We start from the raw sequence: 20,881 nt of genomic DNA, 5'->3' as shown, positions 1-20,881 counted from the left end.
GGTTACAACCATTTGCATTAGGTCCCTTAATTGAGCCTGTGAAACTGAGGCTCTGCTAGCCTTAAGCAGCTGTTTCAATACTTTTATATACTGTTTCTGTTGAGCTGATAACTGTTATCCCATGATGAAACCTAGCCTGAACAAGGCCCACCGGCGCTGAACTTGGAAATCCCAAGTGGACACTAATGACTTACTGACTCACTGACCGTGCAGTTCTTTTTCACCTTCGTTTTTGGGAGGTCCGTTGCACTGCCTTTGCAGTGTTCCTCACACGGGGTACCAGCTGCAGGGGTCCATCCTGCAGACCCTGACCCAACGACAGATGAATAATGTACACTGAGACAGATATTCTGCCTGTCACCTCAGCTAAGGGTCCAGGCCCCTCACAGACACCAAGGAAGGCGCTGTAAAGAGTAGCAGCTGCGGCCTCGACTGGCTGGCCCTGTGGGCATTTATTTAGCACAGATTTAATTGACAAAGGCTTTTGAGTCAACAAACCTGTGGGTAATTTGGTTGCCGAACCCGCCGCAGTAGAGAGTGATTATGCACCTGCAGTTGATCAGAAGTTGGCCTTAAGACCACATGAGTAAACAAGCTATTTAGATAAATTACTCTACCTTCCTTTGTACCCACTTTAAGCTATTTACTCAAGGTAAGAATTAGGCTGCTTTCAGCCATAACCCTATCTTGTGACTTTTACAAAACCTTCCAGCCTCCCAAGAAGATTTGTGTCTATGTCCTATAACTTCATCTTAAAATTTTTCCCACCAGCCTGACTGAACTCCCACAGATACCCACATTTCAGATTAGATGAGGTCCTCCCATTGTTGGTTCTCTCCGGTCCTTCATTTATGAGCTTTCCTAGCTCCCTTTACTTTTCATGATAACCTTAGAACAACTAGAGTGAAGGAGTGATTTTCCCCCTTTCTATACCATAAGCTCAGATGGTAGGTAGAGTTTACCCCAGAGGAACAAAATACAAGAGGGAAAAGGTCAGTTCATGCTATGTGCATCAATTCTTATTCCAGATTACCTTTTCCTCTGACATGATGGGGTAGTTACCTGCACTCAGGGTTCAGAAGCCTGTATTTATGGTGAAAGGGCAGGAAACTTGGAGGAAAAGCAAAATAATTAAATCACTAGTTTTACAATCGTTTCTCACTCCAGCCCTAAGCCCAGCAACAGACACCTCCACCACCTTGTATACACTCTGGAAGACAGGCTTCCTATGTACAAGCTCTCTGTTTTGTTTCTGTCGTTATCATTGTAGTTCTTAGTTCTAACTCACTATATTGCCTCAGTAGTTTATTCAAGTATTATTTGAGCTAGCAGCCTGTGTCTTTCTGCCAACTTGGCACAAGTGGCTATGAATGGAGCCCTTGCTCAATCATTGCAGCCTCAGATCCATATTCTCTTGGCCACTTCAATGTCCACTTAAATGAACATCTCCAGACAACAATGCCTTTCTCACTTACATTGATTGAATGGGATTATGTAGGAATTTCTAAATCTTACCTGCCAAAATCTTAATCACAAACCTTGCTAAAGCTGTACAGATTATTCTGCTGTACGTGAACATCTCTAGAGCACAGGAATCCCAGGAGAATATTATGCCTTTGTGGCCTCAAATACCTAAACACATCATGCAGCCATTTATTCTTGGGTGTCCAACTACCACCTGTAAAAAAAAGAGTATCCAACTACTTACTTATGACTCACTAGGTGAGCAGGAAAGTCTCGTTCCACTCATCGTGGGTTTGCCAGAAGATTTTGTCTGATATAGTTTGTATATGGATTGGGATTTAAAACAAGAAGCAGCCTATTCTTATCGTTAATTTCTTACGTTATGTTAACCTAAAGCCAAAAACACAAATTGACATGAATCAGGACCAGGAATGGTAAAGAAAAGCATTACTCTGAGAACATTTTTTTAATAATTTAAAATACTAGTCAACCAGAGTATATATGTTCTCATCCAAATTCCACCATTGTGATGGACTGTTTTATTTGACTATTTTTGAGAAGATAATAACTCAAGATGTTTTTGTCAATAAGTGGTAGAAACGAATAAAAAGTTTTTTTAATAAAATACTTTCTATACCACTTTGATCTAGGGTTTCCATAAGAAAGGTAAACAGGGAGTACAAGACACAAGTGATCAGAGTAGACATCCAAATCCCTGTAGAATGAGTATAATACCAAACATAAATGACATTCTACTTTCTGAGTATTTACAGGGTACTGGTTTTAAAACCTGCATTCTATATGTATATGTATATTATCACATCCCTTTTTCATAACACAGTCATGAGAATGCTACTCTTAGCCTTATACATAAGAGAAAACTGAAATACATAGGATTTAAAAATATTCCCCAAGTTTACAAAGATAGTGAGTGTGCTAAATGTAAATTATATGTACTTTATGTATCTTTTCTTATTTGTTCTGCGTTACACTGCCTTGATGATGTCATTATTAGTCGTCACATTTCATATTTCTAAATACTGAGGAAATGAGAGGTTAAATCTTCATTTAAGATACTGCTTTTGAGGGACAAGATAACTAACTAGAAACAGCTAGTGTGCACCACTCTTGTAGAGAGAAGAGAGTAGCAAGTAAATGCTAGATCTTCAACTGGAACATCCAGGTGGACCATTGAGAACCACCAAGAAAACAGCTTTACCCATGGAGAATAGAGAAGAGTAAGACAAGACAATTGCTCACCTGGGAATGGCGTGAAGCCAGAGGAGGCTTCTCCACTGTAGGGAGATGGTGGGTGAGTGAGAGTCTCTGTGGACCCATACCTTTGCCACCCTGGGCTCAGGAGGTATTCCCATGTGACTACCCCACTGGAGCCTTCAGACTGAGGGGGGAGCTAAGTGGAGCCTGGGCAGAGCCGCCACTCAGGCATACAGGGAACACTTGGAGCCTTGGATCCAAGTATCCTGGAATTAGCGGCTGCAGCTCTGGCAATAGGGGAGGCCAGGCTGCGCCACAGGCCTTCAGGAAAGGAGCTAAATCCAGGGGACTAAGCAGCACTGGACTGCAAGCCTCGCCTCCACTGCACCTCACAGGATAAAGTCCACTAGCCTAGTACTCCAGGCACCCCCCTGCCTGGGCTCCTCGGCCGGTAGCAGATCTGCACTTCCCTGGCATGGAGCCCCCAGAGGGAGAGGCAGCCCGCCACTTTTGCTGTTTCACAGCCATTGTCACGGCTGCCTTCAGGCCCTGGAGCGTGTGTGGTGATTAGGGACTGGCCGGATCCCCAGCACAGCACAGATGCCTCATGAAAGAGTGGCCAGACTGTTTTATACGTGGATTCCGGATGCCAGTTCTCCTCACTGGGCAGGACCTCCTGACTTCAGACTCCAGCTACTCCCTGCCTGGGCTATGGTGACTATAGCATCTCTATACTTCCCTGGGATGGAACTCCTAGCGGGAAAGTTAGGCTGACATTTTTCCTGTCTTGCAGCCCTCACATCAATTGCCTTCAGGTTCTGAAGGAAGGGCAGTGATTGGTGATGGGTGGATCCCCAGCACATTGGAGCCACCCCACGGAGAAGTGGCTGGAGTGTTGTAAACATAGGTCCCTGTTCACATTTCTCCTCACTGGGTGGGGCCCTCAGGCCTAGGGCTCGAACACAACTACCCTGCCCCCTCCTGAACACTTCAGTGGAAAGCAGCTTTGCATTTGTCTCAGGAGAAAATCTCAGAGACTACCCACAACTCCTCCACCATTGCAGCTGCAGTGGCACTGCCCTAACTGTGCTTGGGCCATGAAAGAAACAAAGGATCTGGTCACTATGCTGGCACCTCCAGCGCACAACAGCGAGCACTGGAGAGGAGTCCAGTCTCTCTTCCCTATGAGCTCCCAGCCCCACTCTTCACCAGACAGGGCTCCTGGCTTTGAACTACAGAACAGCTGCCTCACCCATGGCTAAGCATAATGTCTGCTAGTGACTCTGTGTTTCCCTGGGGGGTCCCAGAGGCAACTGACTGCCCCACTGCAATGGCCAAAGCAGTGGTTCTGCCCCGATCCCCTTAGTCCAAGGAAGAAACAAAGACCCCGAGAGTTTCACCTGCGCTTCTAGCGTACTACAGTCACCATACAGGCAGTGAGGCACAGTCTCTTCTCCCTATGAATCCTCAGTGCCCGACTCTTCAATGAGCTGAGCCCCTAGTTGTGGCCAGCAATGTAACTGCCCATTTCCTAGCTGAGCATTCCCTGTAGCAGTGGCTCTGCATTTCTCTGAGGTGCAGCTCCCAGAGGCAACCAAAAGGCCCTCTGCCACTGCTGCTGCAGTGGTACTGCCCTGCTGCCTTCAGACTGAGGAGGAGCTGCAGTTGCCCTTAGGAGAAGAACTCAGTCTATCTCTCTTGTGATCCACCCGTAGCCCTGCTCTTCACCAAACAAGGACCCTCTGGCTTGGACCCCCAGCACAGCTGCCCCATCTTAGGCCAATTGCACTGGCTGATAGCAGCTCTTCATTTCCCTGGGGTGGGCCACCAAGAGGCAAGTGAAAGGCCCTCTACCATACCACTGCTAAGGTTTCTTCTGCTGCAGCCTCCAAGCTGGGGAGGGAACATAAAGTCTGAGCTCACCCCAGAGCTGCAGTGTGCCAAACCAAGATCTGCAGCCAGTACTCAAGTGGGAAAGGAGCCCACACTTTCAGAGCACAGAGAGGGAGCATGCCTTGCCTATGGCAGAGCAAGAGTCTACCTACTGACCAGTACACTTAAATGCCACCTACTGGATCACAGCCCAAAACTTCAACACCAAAAATATTTTGCTAATATAGACCCCTGTGTAACCATGGACAAGAATTTAGCTAGAAATTAAAATCCTGCACAAAGCCTCAGCTCTCTAAAAACATCCAGGAAAGAAGGTTTCTAACTACTCAAAAGAAAGAAACAGTGCAAGAACTCTGGCAATTCAGAAAGCCAGAGTGTCTTGTTTCCTCCAAATGATTGCACTAGTTCCCCAGCAAAGGTTCTTAGCCAGGCTGCAATGGCTGAAATGACAGAAATAGAATTCAGATTATGGGTAGGAATTAAGATAATTGACATTCAAGAGAAAGTTAAAACTCAGCCCAAGAAATCTAAGGGTTTCAATAAAATGATACAGGAGCTGATAGAAAAAAATGGCCATCATAAAAAAGAACTAAATTGATCTGATAAAGCTGAAAAATACACTACAAGAATTTCATAATGCAATTGCATGTATTAACACCAGAATGAAATAACCTAAGGAAAAAACCTCAGAGTTCAAAGACTGGCTTTCTGAAATAACTCAATCAGAAACAAAATAAAGAAAAAAGGAACTAAAAAGAATGAAAAAAACCTCTGAGAAATATGGGATTATGTGAAGAGACAAAGTCTAGAACTCATTGGTGTCCCTGAAAGAGACAAGGAGAAAGCAAACACCTTTAAAACACATTTCAGGATATCAACCATGAAAACTTCCCCAACCTTGTTAGAGAGGCAAACTTTCAAATTCAGAGTACATAGAGAACTCCTGTGAGATACTACACAAAAAGACCATCCCCAAGACACATAATCATAAGCTTCTCCAAGGTTGAAATGAATTTTAAAATGTTAAAGACAGCTAGAAAGAAAGGGCAGGTCATCTACAAAACGAACCCTATCGGGCTAACAGCAGAACTTTCAACAGGAGCCTGACAAGCCAGAAGAGCTTTGGGCCTATATCCAGCATTCTTAAAAAAAATAATTTTCAGTCAATAATTTCATATACAGTCAAACAAATCTTCATAAATGAAAAAAGAAATGAGGTCCCTTTTAGACAAACAGATGCTGAGGGAATTTGTTACCACCAGACCTGCCTTATAAGAGATACTGAAAATTATGGAAAGGAAAGAACATTACCAGACACTACAAAAACACAATTAAGTACACAGAATAGTGACACTATAAAGCAACCACACAAACAAGTCTGCATAATAATCGGCTAACAACACAATGACAGTATCAAATCTGCAGATGTCAATATTAACCTTTAATGTAAACAGACTACACACTCCACTTAAAAGGCACAGAGTGGCAAGCTGGATAAAGAAGCAAGACCCAATGGTATACTGTCTTCAAGAGACCTATCTCACATGCAATGACACCCATTAGCTCAAAATAAAGAGACAAAGAAAAATCTACCAAACAAACAGAAAGCAGAAATAAAAAACAGAGGGTGCCATCCTAATTTCAGACAAAACAGACTTTAAACCAACAAAGAGTTAAAAAGACAAAGAAGGGCATTTCATAATGGTAAAGGCTTTGATTTAACAAGAAGACCTAAATATCTTGAATATATACACACACAACACAGGTGCACCTACACTCATAAAACAAGTTCTCAGAGACCCACAAAGAGACTTAGATTCACATACAATAATAGCGGGAGACTTCAACACCACACTGGCAGTATTAGATTGATCATTGAGGCAAAAGAAATAGCAAAGATATTCAGGACCTGCACTCAATACTTGACCAGATGGACCTAATGAACATTTACAGAACTCTCCACCTAAAACCACGGAACACACATTCTTCTTATTGCCACATAGCACACACTCTAAAATTGACCACACGATCAGATATAAAACAATCCTCAGCAAATTCAAGAAAACAGAATCATACTAGCCACCTTCTCAGAACATAGTGCAATAAAAGTATAAATCTATAGTAAGAAAATGGCTCCAACCATACAGTTACATGGAAATTAAACAATCCTCTCCTGAATGACTTTTGGGTGAATAATGAAGGCAGAAATAAAGAAATTCTTTGAAACTAATGAGAACAAAGATAAAATACATCAGAATCTCTGGGACATTGCTAAGTCAGTCTTAAGAGAGAGGTTTGTAGCACTAAGCACTCATATCAAAAAATTTAAAAGATCTCACATTAACAACCTAACATCACAACTAGAACTAGAAAAACAAGAACAATCAATCCACAAGTTAGCAGGACACAAGAAATAACCAATATCAGAGCTAAACTAAAAGAAATTGAGATGTAAAAAAAAAAACAGACAAAAGGTCAACAAAGCCAGGAGTTCACCTATTGAAAAAATTAATAAGAGAGATTGCTAGATAGACTAAAAAAAGAGACAAGATCTAAATAAACACAATTAGAAATGACAAAGGGAAATTACCACTGACCCCACAGAAATACAACAATCCTTCAGAGACTACTATAATCAACTCTATGCACACAAGCTATAAAACCTAGAAGAAGTGGATAAATTCCTAGAAACATATAACCTCTGAAGACTAACCCAGGAGGAAATTGAGTATCTAAATAGACCAATAACAAGTTCTGAAATTGAATCGGTAAGGAAAAGTCTACCAACTAAAAGTAGCCCATGACCAGATGGATTCACAGCCAAATGCTATCAGATGCATAAAGAAGGGTTGGTACCATTCCTACTGAAACTATTCCAAAATTTGAGGAGGAGGGACTCCTCTCCAATTCATTCTATGAGGTTAGCATCATCCTGATACCAAAAGGCAGAGACACAACAAAAAAAGAAAACTTCAGGTGGTTATTCTTGATGAACACAGATGCAAAAATCCTCAACAAAATACAAGTAAACAAAATCCAGCAGTACATCAAAAACCTAATTCAACACAGTCAAGTAGGCTTTATCTCTGGAATACAAGATTACATACACAAAGCAATAAATGTGATTCATCACATAAACAGAACTAAAATCAAATGCTACATAATCATCTCAATCGATGCAGAAACAGCTTCCAATAAAATGCAACATCCCTTCATGTTAAAAACGCTAAATACGCTAGACATTGAATGAACACACTTCAAAATAATAAGAACCATCTCCAGTAAACCCACAGCCAATATCATACCTTATGGACAAAAGCTAGAAGCACTCCCCTTGAAAACTGAAACAAGGAAAGGATGGCCTCTCTCACCATTGCTATTCAACAGAGTACTAGAAATCCTGGCCAGAGGAATCAGGCAAGATAAAGAAATAAAAGGCATCCAAGTAGGAAAAGAGAAAGTCAAAATATCCCTTTTTGCAGATGCCAAAATCCTATACTTAGAAAAACCCATAGTCTCTACAGAAAAGCTCTTTGATCTCATAAACAGCTTCAGCAAAGTTTCAGGATACAAAATCAATATACAAAAATCAGTACACATTCCTATAAACCAACAACATCCAAGCTGAGAGTCAAAACAGGAATGTAACTCCATTCACAATTGCCACAGAAATTGACAAAAAGATTTCTTGTATTCATCAAGGTTGGAAATCACCATACAACATTTTTTTCTAGAGCAGACTCTTTGTGGGATGAGAGGGTTTTCTTAGAATGTAGTATGTTTTGTATATTGTCTCTTATGTGACAGGCACTGTGTACATCACTTTGGATCCATTTTTCTCATAATCTTCAAATCAAAATAGTGAGGCAATCATTTCATTTTTTAGATGAGGAAACTGAAGTTTGGAGAGGTTAGGCAATCACAAAGAGGCTAACCAAGGAGGTAGTTATTGTAGATAATTCCTATCTACAATAAGAATTACAAAACACTGCTCAAAGAAATGAGGGAACACAAACAAATAGAAAAAGTTCCATGCTCGTGGATAGGAAAAATCAATATTATTAAAAATGGCCATATTTCTCAAAGCAATGTACAGATTCAATGCTATTCCTATCAAACCACCAATGACATTCTTCACAGAATTAGAAAACACTATTTTAAAATTTATATAAAACCAAAAATGAACTTGAATAGTCAAAGCATTCCTAAGCAAAAAGAACAATGCTGGAGGTATCACTTTGCCCAACTTCAAACTATACTACAAGGTTACAGTAACCAAAACAGCATAGTACTGGTACAAAAACAGACACATCGACCAATGGAACAGAATAGAGAGCTCAGAAATAAGGCCACCCAACTACAATCACTGGATCTTTGACAAAGTTGACAATAACAAGCAATGGGGTAAGGATGCTTTTTTCAATAAATGGTGCTGGGATAACTGGCTAGCCATATGCAGAAGATTAAAACTGGACCCCTTCCTTACACCATATAGAAAAGTCAACTCAAGATGAATTGAAGACTTCAGTGTAAAACCTAAAACTATAAAATCCCTGGAAGATGACCTAGAAAATACCATTCTGGATACAGGACCTGGCAAAGACTTCATTTTGAAGATGCCATAAACAATTAAAACATAGAGGAAAAAATGACAAATAGGACTTCATTAAACTAATGAGCTTCTGCACAGCAAAAGAAACTACCAACAAAGTAATCAAACAATCTACAGAATGAGAAAAAAAAATTGCAAACTCTGCACCCAACAAAGATCTGTTATCCAGAATCTATAAGGAATGTAAACAAATTTACAAGAAAAAAAAGGGCCACCCCATTCAAAAGTGGGTAAAGGACATGAACAAACATTTCTCAATAGAAAACATACACATGGCCAACAAACATATGAAAAAAAGTTCAACATCACTAATTATTAGAGAAATGCAAATCAAAACCACAATGAGATAACATCTCACACCAATCAGAGTGACTGTTACTGAAAAGTCAAAAAATAACAGATGCTGGTGAGCTTGCACAGAAAAGGGAACACTTATATACTGCCAGTGGGAGTGTTAATTAGTTCAGCCATTGTGGAAAGCAGTGTGACATTTCCTCAAAGAACTTAAAACAGAACTCCCATTTAACCCAGCAATTCTAGTACTGGGCATATACCCAAAGGAATATAAATTATTCTACCACAAAGACACATGCATGCATACGTTCATTGCACCACTATTCACAATAGCAAAGACATGGAATCACCCTAAATGTCCACCGACGTTAGACTGGATAAAGAAAGTGTGGCACATGTACACAATGGAATACTACACAGCCACAAAAAACAAACAGATCATGTCCTTTGCACCAACATGAATGGAGTTGGATGCCATTATCCTAAGCAACTTAATTCAAGAATAGAAAACCCAATGCCACATGTTGTTACTTATAAATGGAGCTAAACAATGAGAACACATGGACCCAAAGAGGAGAACAACAGACACTGGGGCCTACTTGAAGAAAGAGGATGGGAAGAGGGAGAGGATTAAAAAACAAGTCTTAGTGGGTATCAGGCTTAATACTTGGGTGATGAAATAATCTGTCCACCAAACCCCTGTGACATGCAGTTTACCTATATAACAAACCTGCACATGTACCTCTGAACCTTACAGTCAATATTCAAATCCAGGCTTAATGAACTCTAAAACTTAAGTATTTCATGGTCATATATTGCTTCCGGAATCAGAATGTAGATGTCAAAATTTCTGAAATATTTTTCTATATATTTAAAGTTAGACATTGTTATGGCTTGAGTTTGTTTCCATAATTCAGGTTCTGCAAGGCTTCTCTTGAGAAATTAGATAACTGTGACTCACTATCTCATTCTTTGTCTTTAACTGCCATGTTAAGGCCTATGGATCAGATGCCTATATCTTCAGTGAATGGGCAGGCAACTTGAAGCTAAGGTAAAAGGAAAACTGAATCACTATCCTCCAATCTAGTATATTACCCATTACCAAACGGCACTCAGACCAACCTTCTTTCTGCATCCCTAATACATGCGTACCAGTTGAAGACAGGACTCCTATGTAAGGAGTTCTCATTTTTTCATTTTGTTTTGTTACTGCTTTTGTTCTTACTGACTGGTCCATTCCAATAATTCATATTTCTCTGTACACTTTCTAAAATTGCTATTTGTGGATGGTGATATCAATCTAGCCTCTTTGCCATCTTACTTCAGGTGGTTAGATGAATCCCATTCCTAGTCATTATCAGCTCCGATCCATTTGTTCTCTGCTACAACATTTAAAGACAATCCGTTTTCTGACGCATAATGGCTTAGACATAATGGAGCGACAGTTTCTAAGTTATCTTGTCTAAATACATAATACAGCCATTTCTACATTCATAGGAATTATTCTGCTATACATAAAATCCCTTAGATACAATAATTTTAGAAAGAGGCACGTATCTCCATGGCCACCTACACCTAAATGCACCATGGACCTCTTCTGCTTTGGTGACCCACTCAAAGGTTGTCTCACCACTCAATCTATGATTCACCAGCTGAGCAGGAAAGACTTGCCCTTTTACTCGTTTTGTGTATGAAATAGGTTCATTATGCTTTGGGATCTAAACTCCGAAGACGACAGAAGCATGACCATCTGTCATGACTCATCTAAAGCATAGATAACAGAATGGCATGAGTCATGATCAGGGATGGTAGTAGGGAGAAATTACTATGAGGAAAATAATCAACAACTATTTAAATTAGTATCCAACCAAAGCTAAGATCTTAGGCATCCAAATTCTGCTACTGTAATGAAAATGTTTTTATTTGTATTTTATTTTGTATATTTAATTTTTAATGATTTAGGGGGTACAAGTGCAGCTGTGTTACATGGCTAAATAGCACAGCGATGAAGTTGGGACTTTTAGTGTATCCATCACCTGGATAGTGTATGTTGTACCCATTAGATAATCTCTCATCCCTCACCCTACTCCCACACTTCCATCTTTCTGAGTCTCCAGTGTCGATTATCACACCGCCTCTATGTCCAATATCACTTCTTGGCCTTTCCACTGAGATAACTGTAATATCTGATCTTATCAGTTTTGACTTATTTTGAAGAGATACTTGTTCAATCCACTTTTATCAATGAGATTAGACTACTAACTTTGGTAGAAGGGAATAGAGACTAGCTTATTTAATATTCTTCCCATACCTCCTCAGTGAGATTTTCTACAACTGGGTCAACATAAAGCATAAAATATCTGTGAATAGAGCAAACACACAAACCCTGCATATACTATAACAATGAAAATAATAATGATATTTCTTTTTATTGAGCATTTACTGGATTCTAAAGTAAAGCTATGTTTATTACAAAATTTATAGCATATATTCTTTATTGTATATCCATGAAGATGCAACATATATCCCATTTCACATATGAGAATCATGAGGTTCAAAGCAGTTAGAAATCTCTCCGAAGTTAATAAAGATAATTAGTGTTAGATGCACGATTCATATTCAACTTAGTCAATTAAAAAGTTTTTGTAGTTTAGGGAGTATGTTTCTTCCAGTGTGAAAGTAAATATTAAAATATCTGTAATGTATCAGTAAGCATTTCAAATAGTGTTGAATTTTACATTTGGTTTTATAATACAGACTCTTGAAGCTTCTAAAACAGGATGAGGTACACAAGATGACTAGGGTTTGTTGTCCTCACTAGGAAACCACCATAAGCAAACAGATATTTCAGCACTTTTCTTCCATCTCCTTAAGGACAAAAGAAAAATGCTATGGAAATCTACAAGTAGAAATAAATGAGAGCGATTTGATATTGGAAGTAGAATGTCCTTAAGTGCTTCCCTTAGTGACATTAGAGAGAGTCACGTATGATTTTCTGGACACCCACTATCCTTACATTAACAAGGTATAAAAAAAGACAGTTATTGGGAATGCCCTAGTGAAATCTGGAATGGTTCTGATTACTGTTGGGAATCCTGAAGGATTTTGGATACCTGATGCACATCACTGGATAACCAGAACCCTGACTGGAACTGTGCTTTCAGAGAGTGCTGATAGCAAAATGAAGATCAGTATGCCCAAACAACTGACAGCTGAGTTTTCTGGGTCCTGAAGTGCAAATTACGGGAATCCTTTGCGTATTTGCTTGATGAAAATGGCTTCCATCCATTTGGCTAACATTGTTCTGAAACTTCTACCCTTATAACCTAGAAGGTTGTTTAACAAAAATAACTCCAGCAGAGGTGCTTGACCAAGTTAGCCTAGACGAGTTTTCACCAGAAACAGAGCCAAGGCCCAATCACACACCTATAGAATTTCAGTCAATAAAATGAAGGATGAATGCCATTTGTGAATGTGCAGGTGAAGAGGTTAGGATATCTAAAGTTATGCTGTTTTCCAGAGAAAATGCAAGAGGGATGACAATGTAAAAAGAAGAAAAGAAAAAATAAATTTAAAAAAGCAAAACAGATAGATGATGATATAGATATAGATATAGATGATATAGATAGATACAGATATAGAGGCACATACATAATCAGGCTTTATCTCATAGTGAAACCATTAATCAGAAAAGTCAATCTTTTCCTCAGAACACAGATGCCAGAATCACCCGAACATATGACTCCAATAAGTTAATATCCTCTCAAAAGTGGATAGTCTGCATAGGTAAGCTTCAGGCGTCAGAGAACCTCCAACTCTGAACCATCCTCAGATGTCACAGAAAATGTCACAAACCCCACCTGGTAGTTCTTTAACCAAAGTACCAGCTTCTTGTTGCCATTCTTTGTGCCTCCCTTTGTTATAATTAAAGGGATAATCAGTATCTTGACAGAGCTTTTCAGTCAATATCTGACTAAATACAGTTTTTTATTTTACTGTATTTCTCATTCATCTATTAAGTATGTAATCAGAGATGCTACTAGATTCTCAGATTTTTATGATTTATAAGGGATACATTAATAAAATCATTCCTGACCTAAAGACATTATTGTGATTTATGGTCCAGATATAGAGAAAGAGTGGAGGAGAGTATACAAAGATGAAGAAATACAAGAATGTGTTCCTCTCTTACATTGTATTGTTCATTCACAGCTTTCCCCCTTTGCTTCAGAACCATAACTCACAGTTTATTTTCAACGTTCTTACTCTTTCCTATATGCGTTGTTTCATATACGGTACCCCCTTTGTGTGGAATCTTTTTCTCCTATTCCTTCCCTGGCCCTTATATATTTCTGGGCCAGCCTAAAACTGTCCTCAAGCAAGACCTCCTGATAACCCCATCCAAACGTAAGACAGATCATCTCTTTGTGTCCTTCACGTGTCCATTTATTTCCTTTATAATACTTGTCACCACAGTAATTAGAGTATATTTTCAACCCTGTAAGTAATTGAAATTACATATACTACCTGCTCAGGTAAGTAAAAACAAGGGTCCATGAATGAGTTTATATCTGTGTGTATCAAATCCTATTCCACACTACATTTTACTTACCAGTAAGTTGGACTGTGTAATCACCTGCCTCTGTGCCACAGCACCCTCTATCAGCAGTGAACAAGAAGTCAACTTACAGAAAAAAAAAGGGGAGTATTAAGTCATTATTCTCTCATTTACTTTTTCGCCCAGGCCCCAAGATCCACACTGACACAGCCTACAGCCTCAATGACTCCCCCACATCTATGAGTTGATGACAGACTTATTCTTTACAGGAGTTTGCTATATGTGATTGGATTTTTCTTTATTATTTTGTTATCGTTACCCAAAGTTCATATTTTCCTGAAGAGTGTCTACAGATTTTATCTGGTGGATCAGTAAGCAGGCAGTGTGTTTTTGTCATCTTGGCAGAAGTAGCCTCAAACAGACCCCATGCCTAATCATTGCCAGCTCAGATCCATTTTCTCTTATACTATAATGCTGGTTTCTGTGTATGCTGAAATGTGGGTTAAGAAAACTAAATGTATGCCAGCATCCAGAGAGATTAGCAGAGAGAAGATGCTATAAAAAGGGATTCTGACACACACACACACACACATCCAACTTATATAGGAAACTATTAAGCAGAAAAAACAGTTCTTTCTGTCATAAAGTGAAAGACTAAAGTACCCAAATTTATGACTCCAGAAGGATGAAGCCCGCCCAGGAGCACAGTCACCGCCTGCAAACTTTAGAATCATCTCACCAACTGCAGCCCCTCCTGTTTCTTCTGATACTTTCACCAACCGCCATCCAGCAGTTCCTTAAATAAGGTACCACCTTTCTATTTCCATTCCTGTACCTCTAAAATATAATTGTAGGGGTAATCAGAGTCTTCAGAGGGATTCTCATTTAAACTCTGACTATATATTATTTCATTATTTTACTACATTTCTCATTCATTTATCAGTATATAATTGGACATGCCACTGGATTCTAAGTCTTTCAATACTCACAAAACATGCATTCATGAAATCAATTCTGTCTTCAAGAAGATTACTGTTTTTCATTGGTGCAAACATAGTGTATGTGGGGAGGTATCCAGACAAGGAGAAATGAATACAACAGTGTGTTCGTAACTTCCATTCCAGTCTCCTTTCACAATTTTCCACTATGACTAATGACCAGAACTTAGGATTGATATTCAAAATCCCTATTTCTTTACATAGCTAGTGTCTTGACATATGCTGCTTCCTTTGTTTAGAATCCCTTACTCTCATCTCTTCATTTGCCCCAATATATTTCTGGGCCAACCAAAATCCCCCTTCCTCAGAAAAACACTGCACTGATACCCTCCTCCTGCCATAGAACACATCATGCCAAGGTGTCCTGAATATTTCTCTTTATTTTATTTAGAACATTTATTAAAATTCTAATAATAGAGTGTTCTTCAACCGTACTTGATATAAGTACAGCTCGTAGATTTCTTGTCCAGGAGAACATCAGACAAAGGTGAACTAATGAATTTATATCTAAGTGTTCCAATGAAATCCCAGCCTGCTTTTGGCCATGATAGGACCAGTGGAGTCACCTCCACCTAGGGAACAGAAGACTGTGATCTACAGTGAGAAGGAAGGTGATGAAAGAGAAAGGCAAGAGGAGAATCACATCACCACTCTTTTAGTTGAAGACATGTCACCATACAGACTAGTTGAAGACAGATAACCTATATACAGGGGTTCTCAATTTGTGGTAGTTTTTTGTTTGTTTATGTTTTTGTTGTTTTTGATAAGCCCAAGAATCATATTTTCCTCAATAAATTATACATAATTTATTTGAGAGTCAAAGCTAGCATGTCCTCTTTAGCCATCTTGGCTTAGGTGACCATGGATGGAACTCATATGTAGTTCTTACCAGCTCAGACCCACTTTTCTGTTACTTCATAGACATAATTGGACATCCCAGGACAACATTCTGGAAAAGAACTTATTTCTCCTACATTTTGGCTTTGAAGGGACTACGCAAAGTTTGCCTACGTTCTACCATTTTAAATATGCATTATGGTCTGTTTCTATAGCCATTAGATTTATTTGACTGTATCTAAACCTCCCGTAGCCCAGGAATCCCAGCTAGGGTCCTATGTCTCCTACACCTAACCACCCATCTAGCCATTTCTTCTTTGATATCTAGCACTTCCACAGGAGGCCTGGAAAATACATCTGATTACTTCCTCTGTGTTTCACTAGTTCTGAAAGAAGTCCTTGCTTTTATATATCATAAGTCACCCCAAAGTGATTGTTTGCATTATTAATTAATTACTAATGATTCATTTGTATAAATTTTTCTATGCTTTTGGATTTAAAGTCAAAAGCAGACCATTCTTATTTTTCATCTTTTGTCATGAGTCTCCTAAATCAAAGAATCCAAAATGGTTGGGAAAACAAATGGAGATATTACTGGCTCAGAATTACTATATGGGAAAAAAAAGACGCTTTTAGTTTTATCCCGAATCACTACAACTTTATCTGGGGTTTCCACAAGAGGGTCAACATAAATCATAATTCATTTCTGGATCAGACTGACACACAAACCTTGCATAGTCTTTGAAATAGCAATGAAAATAAGATTTTTCTAACTGGGCATCTACTGGGTAAAGCTGGAAGTGAAAGTTATGTTTTTATGTATATGATTGCATTTATTCTTCAATACACCTCTATGAGCACAGTAGGAAGCCCATGTTCCAGGGAAAAAATGTGTTCTGCTCTAGACAAGTTAAGTTTGAGATTCCCACAGGACATCTAAGAATTATCCATCTTATATATAGAGCTTGAACTTGGATAATTTTGGCTGGGCCTTTTATGAATTACGTCAGTATTGACATAGTTGTTAAAACAGTGGATGTGACTGAAAGTACCTAATAGAATAGAAATAATGATGCCTCTCATTTACTGAGTATGCTGAATGACTCAGACTATTCTAAGGGTTTTTCAATAATTATCTTCATTAATCCTTTATAATCCAATTGTTTCATGTATTAACTCATTTAATTCTTTGTGGTACACAATGAACAGAAGAGGGAGTTAAATTTGAGGGTAGTCAACATAGCTCATAACAGTCCTAAATTACCAAGGATGTCCCTGAGCAAATCAGAACACAAAGCTAGCTGTCTTTAGTGAGAAACATCTCTGTGTAGACGGAGATGGTTGGATCTACATGACAAAGTTTATGCTGTTTGTCACATATAATCATGTGGGATTCCTGGAAAAAATAAAGGCTAATATTGGAATGCAAAAAGATCAGAACAAAGGCTAACACATTCAGACACACAAAAACGCAAAGGCTTTCTGATTGTTCCAGTTCTCAGGGCCATTTGTCAAAAGTCCCAAGCCTTCCTTGACACAGTTGCACCAGGAATACATTTTGTACGCTCCTTCTACCTTTCTGCCCAATGAGAAGTTTTCCTTTAGCCCTTGTCATTGGACACACCAGCTCCTTTCTCTATCCTGTTGTTCCCTGACATCTTCTGCCCTTTCACTTGGGCTCATGCTGGGTAGGAGTGAATATTGCATTTCATGGCCCCAACAGAGGGGGAAGATGTGACTCCAAGGACAGGAATTCATTAAAGGAGATAGGTGAGAATGAGAAAAGAGTCCTTCAGATGGAAATAGAAGAAGAGATGTGGCTCACAGGGAGGAGAGGCAGTGTGATTGAAGAAAGAAATGTATGACCACCTGCATCTCAACTGGTTTATTTTTGTCTCTTTATGCTTCAAGGTCACCAAGGACAAGGATATCAAACAAATACCGTTCAATCTTTATTCCAGTGTGGAAATTTTGCCTGAAGTCCTCCACCTAAAAACCTGATGCCACTGGTAATGATGTTTATGAAGATAAGATCGAAGCACAGAAAATAATATATATATATATATATATATATATATATATATCTGGTTGAAATACTATATATATATATATATATATATACACCAGCTATTAATTCTAGGAAATGGAGTATTAAGGGTGCATTTTATTTCATTAGTTTTACTTTTATGCATTTTCTTCATATCATATTTTGCATTCAGAGTTTTCATAATTTGAAAAAAAATAAATTTTTTCTTTATAAAAGAATGCTTCCATAGGAGTTCTTTAATCTGTCTGTGAGTTATTTAAAAGCAAATAATCTGTGGCCTGCAAGTCAAGGTGGGGCACACAGATTTATAGTTTGGATGGGATCTTTAAGGAATAGGCCCTGGTCAAGACTGAACTGACTGTGCCCTGCCCAGAGAAACCAGACCAAGGGGGCAGGTAAGGGTGAAATCCAGCCTATGATTCTGTTGCAAGCACTGTGTCCTGGGAAGGAGTTGCTCTAGCCAAAACTAGAGATATCTTTTCAGAATTGGACTCTTGGAGGGGGAATAATTGGGTAATTTGCTTGCCAAACCAGGCACCTTCTGGTGATGTGCATGAAGGCACTTGCCTATGTTAAAGGAAATCCTGGCCCTGTTTGATGTAAATTACCTGGTTCTGTACATTTCCTTCAGCACCAACAGCTCCTCAGGAGCTCTCCAACCATATTTCCTCTTCTCACGTTGCATTGTATGAATCCATCAGAAAGTTGCCCCAGGCAGACAGTTAACTCGGGCAAACTGAAGAATAATTAATTTATTTTAGAGTAGAATGGCAGAAAGTCGGTATCTAAAACTTACAATGTATTTATAGATCATATATTTGGTACCTGCTACAATTATTTTGTGTCACTTAATCTTCACAGTAGCTCTAGACGGTTGACAGTTTTCTCCTTTTTACTCTCCATATATAAAGAAAAAAGAGCACAGAAAGCAAATTTACTTTCCAAGTGACATTTAGGTGGTCTTATATAGTCCTGATTTGACATCCAGGCCTGTTGTTCTGGCTTGGATTAGGTGTGCTAACGTTAGGAGAACAGGGATAAGGTGCAAATTAAACAATGAATAAGACGGATTCCACCTAAGATGGAGAAACCTGAAAAGAGCCTCACTCTCACCCTTATAATTATGAAAAAGTAGATAATTGCAAAATCACAGTCTTCTGTACTCATCAGAGAACTGTGGTGATCTGAAGCTATATATGCCCAGTTAATCTAAGGAAAAGAGGCATTAAAGTTCTGCCTTTATGGTTTGGGCCAACAATCCAAGGAATAAATATAGTTGTTTTTTTTTCCCCTCTTGCCCTGCACCTTTCTGATTATGTCTTTTATGAGACACAAAGGTAAGAAGGTATGATAGATTCAGATACCATGAATAAGTTCTTTTAGACATTCTTTGTTGCCAAATATCATTGCGAATATTCACATATGTGTGTGTGTGTATGAGATAATTTGATTCATTTGGGAAAATCAAATTTTGAAGGATGTTTTGAAGCCACTGAATTGTTTCCTCATGTGCAGTGAAAAAACTGAAATTCAGAGATTGAATGAAGTGGTCAAAATCACATCATTCAGCTAGTTAGGAAACAGATTTCATCTTGAGAAGATGTCACAAACTGCTAAAACATCCTCCAAATTCAAATTTGACTTATGGACACTGAACAAATAACTGCTTTATATACAAATGATATTGGTATTCTGAGCTACTCAAATACATAATATTCATATTACTTTATGTAAACTAGGTATAATTGACCACTCTTGAGTATGTAGATGATGGTAATTAAGAGTTAGAGAATGAGTCATTTGGGTGCTTTGTCTAATGTGTTTGCTGATTTCTCCCTGAAATTGTAACTTCTAAGGACAGTCATGTCTGTAAATAAGATAAGAAAGGAATTATCTTCCACCCAAAAGAATTAGCCTGTTCACTGTGTTTTAATTTAAACAACTTCAACCTCTAATGCCTTGACCCCACTCTATCTTATATTTTTATATCTTACCACACATCAGAGCTCCTACTTGGGACCACAAGTAAGTGAGAATCTGGGGCTTCCCCTAACTTTGAAATTTGTGAACCAAAGAGAAAGACAGAACAGCTCACAGAGATCTAATCTACCCTCATAGACAGTTTAGAGATCAGTTTGTACCAAGTGGTTCTCTGCAAGAGGCAGAGAAATAGCTCTGAGAGGATCTCTAGTGTATTATTAGCAAATGATTGTGACTGGAAGAGGCAAACCCAACACTGTCTGCAATATTATTTCTCTAAAACCACATAGTGAGGTATGTATTAGAATTTTATTATGATAAGAACACCTGAGATCAACCACTTAACAAATTTCAAGTTTACAATACAGGGTTAGCAACTACAAGCACAGTGTTGTGCAGCAGATCTGCAGAGCTTATTCATCTGGCATATCTGAAATTGTATGTCCATCGAATAGCAGCTTCCATTTCCCCCTTCCTCTAGCCCCAGCCAACCACCATTTTATTTTCTGCTCCTATAAGTTCGGCTATTATAGATACTTTACATAAGGGGACTCATGCAGTATTTATTCTCTTATGACTGGCTTATTACACTTAGCATAATGCCCTCAAGGTTCATTCATGCTGTAACTATGCAGAATTTCTTTCTTTAAGAAAAAATAACATTCCTTATCTATATACCTTATACCACATTTCTTATCTATTCACTCAAAACTGGGACATTTAGGTAGTTTTCACAGCTTGTCTATTTTGAATAATACTGTGATATACATGGGAGCACTGGTAATATCTCTTCAACTTCCTATTTTAATTATTTTGCATAAATACCAAGAAGTGGAAATCTTGGGTCATACGGTATTCATATTTTTTCTTCCAACTTTTATTTTAGATTCAAGGGCTACACGTGCAGGTTTGTTACATCAATAAGTTGCATGTCGGCTGGGATTGGCATACAAATGATTTTGTCACCCAGATAGTGAGCACAG

At 38.7% G+C, this 20,881-nt stretch overlaps 1 protein-coding gene across 4 annotated transcripts in view; it reads left to right on the top strand.

Moving 5' to 3' along the window:
• Positions 1-18,137, top strand: part of PYHIN1 (pyrin and HIN domain family member 1) — a 39,033-nt gene extending 20,896 nt beyond the window's left edge. For 2 of the 4 annotated variants that reach the window (XM_015112719.3, XM_028827240.2), the window contains exons 8-9: positions 14,718-14,842; positions 17,783-18,137. In XM_015112719.3, coding sequence (XP_014968205.3) covers positions 14,718-14,837 — 120 coding nt within the window. In that variant the 3' untranslated portion in view covers positions 14,838-14,842; positions 17,783-18,137. The remainder of the gene's footprint in view (positions 1-14,717; positions 14,843-17,782) is intronic. The other 2 variants (XM_015112717.3, XM_028827246.2) reach the window with 1 other exon arrangement.
• Positions 18,138-20,881: the final 2,744 nt, after the last annotated feature.

The sequence above is a fragment of the Macaca mulatta genome, chromosome 1 (genome assembly GCF_049350105.2).
Source record: "Macaca mulatta isolate MMU2019108-1 chromosome 1, T2T-MMU8v2.0, whole genome shotgun sequence".
Lineage (NCBI taxonomy): Eukaryota > Metazoa > Chordata > Mammalia > Primates > Cercopithecidae > Macaca > Macaca mulatta.
Note: the sequence above shows the minus strand (reverse complement) of the source record. Positions and strands in the feature narration are given on the sequence as shown.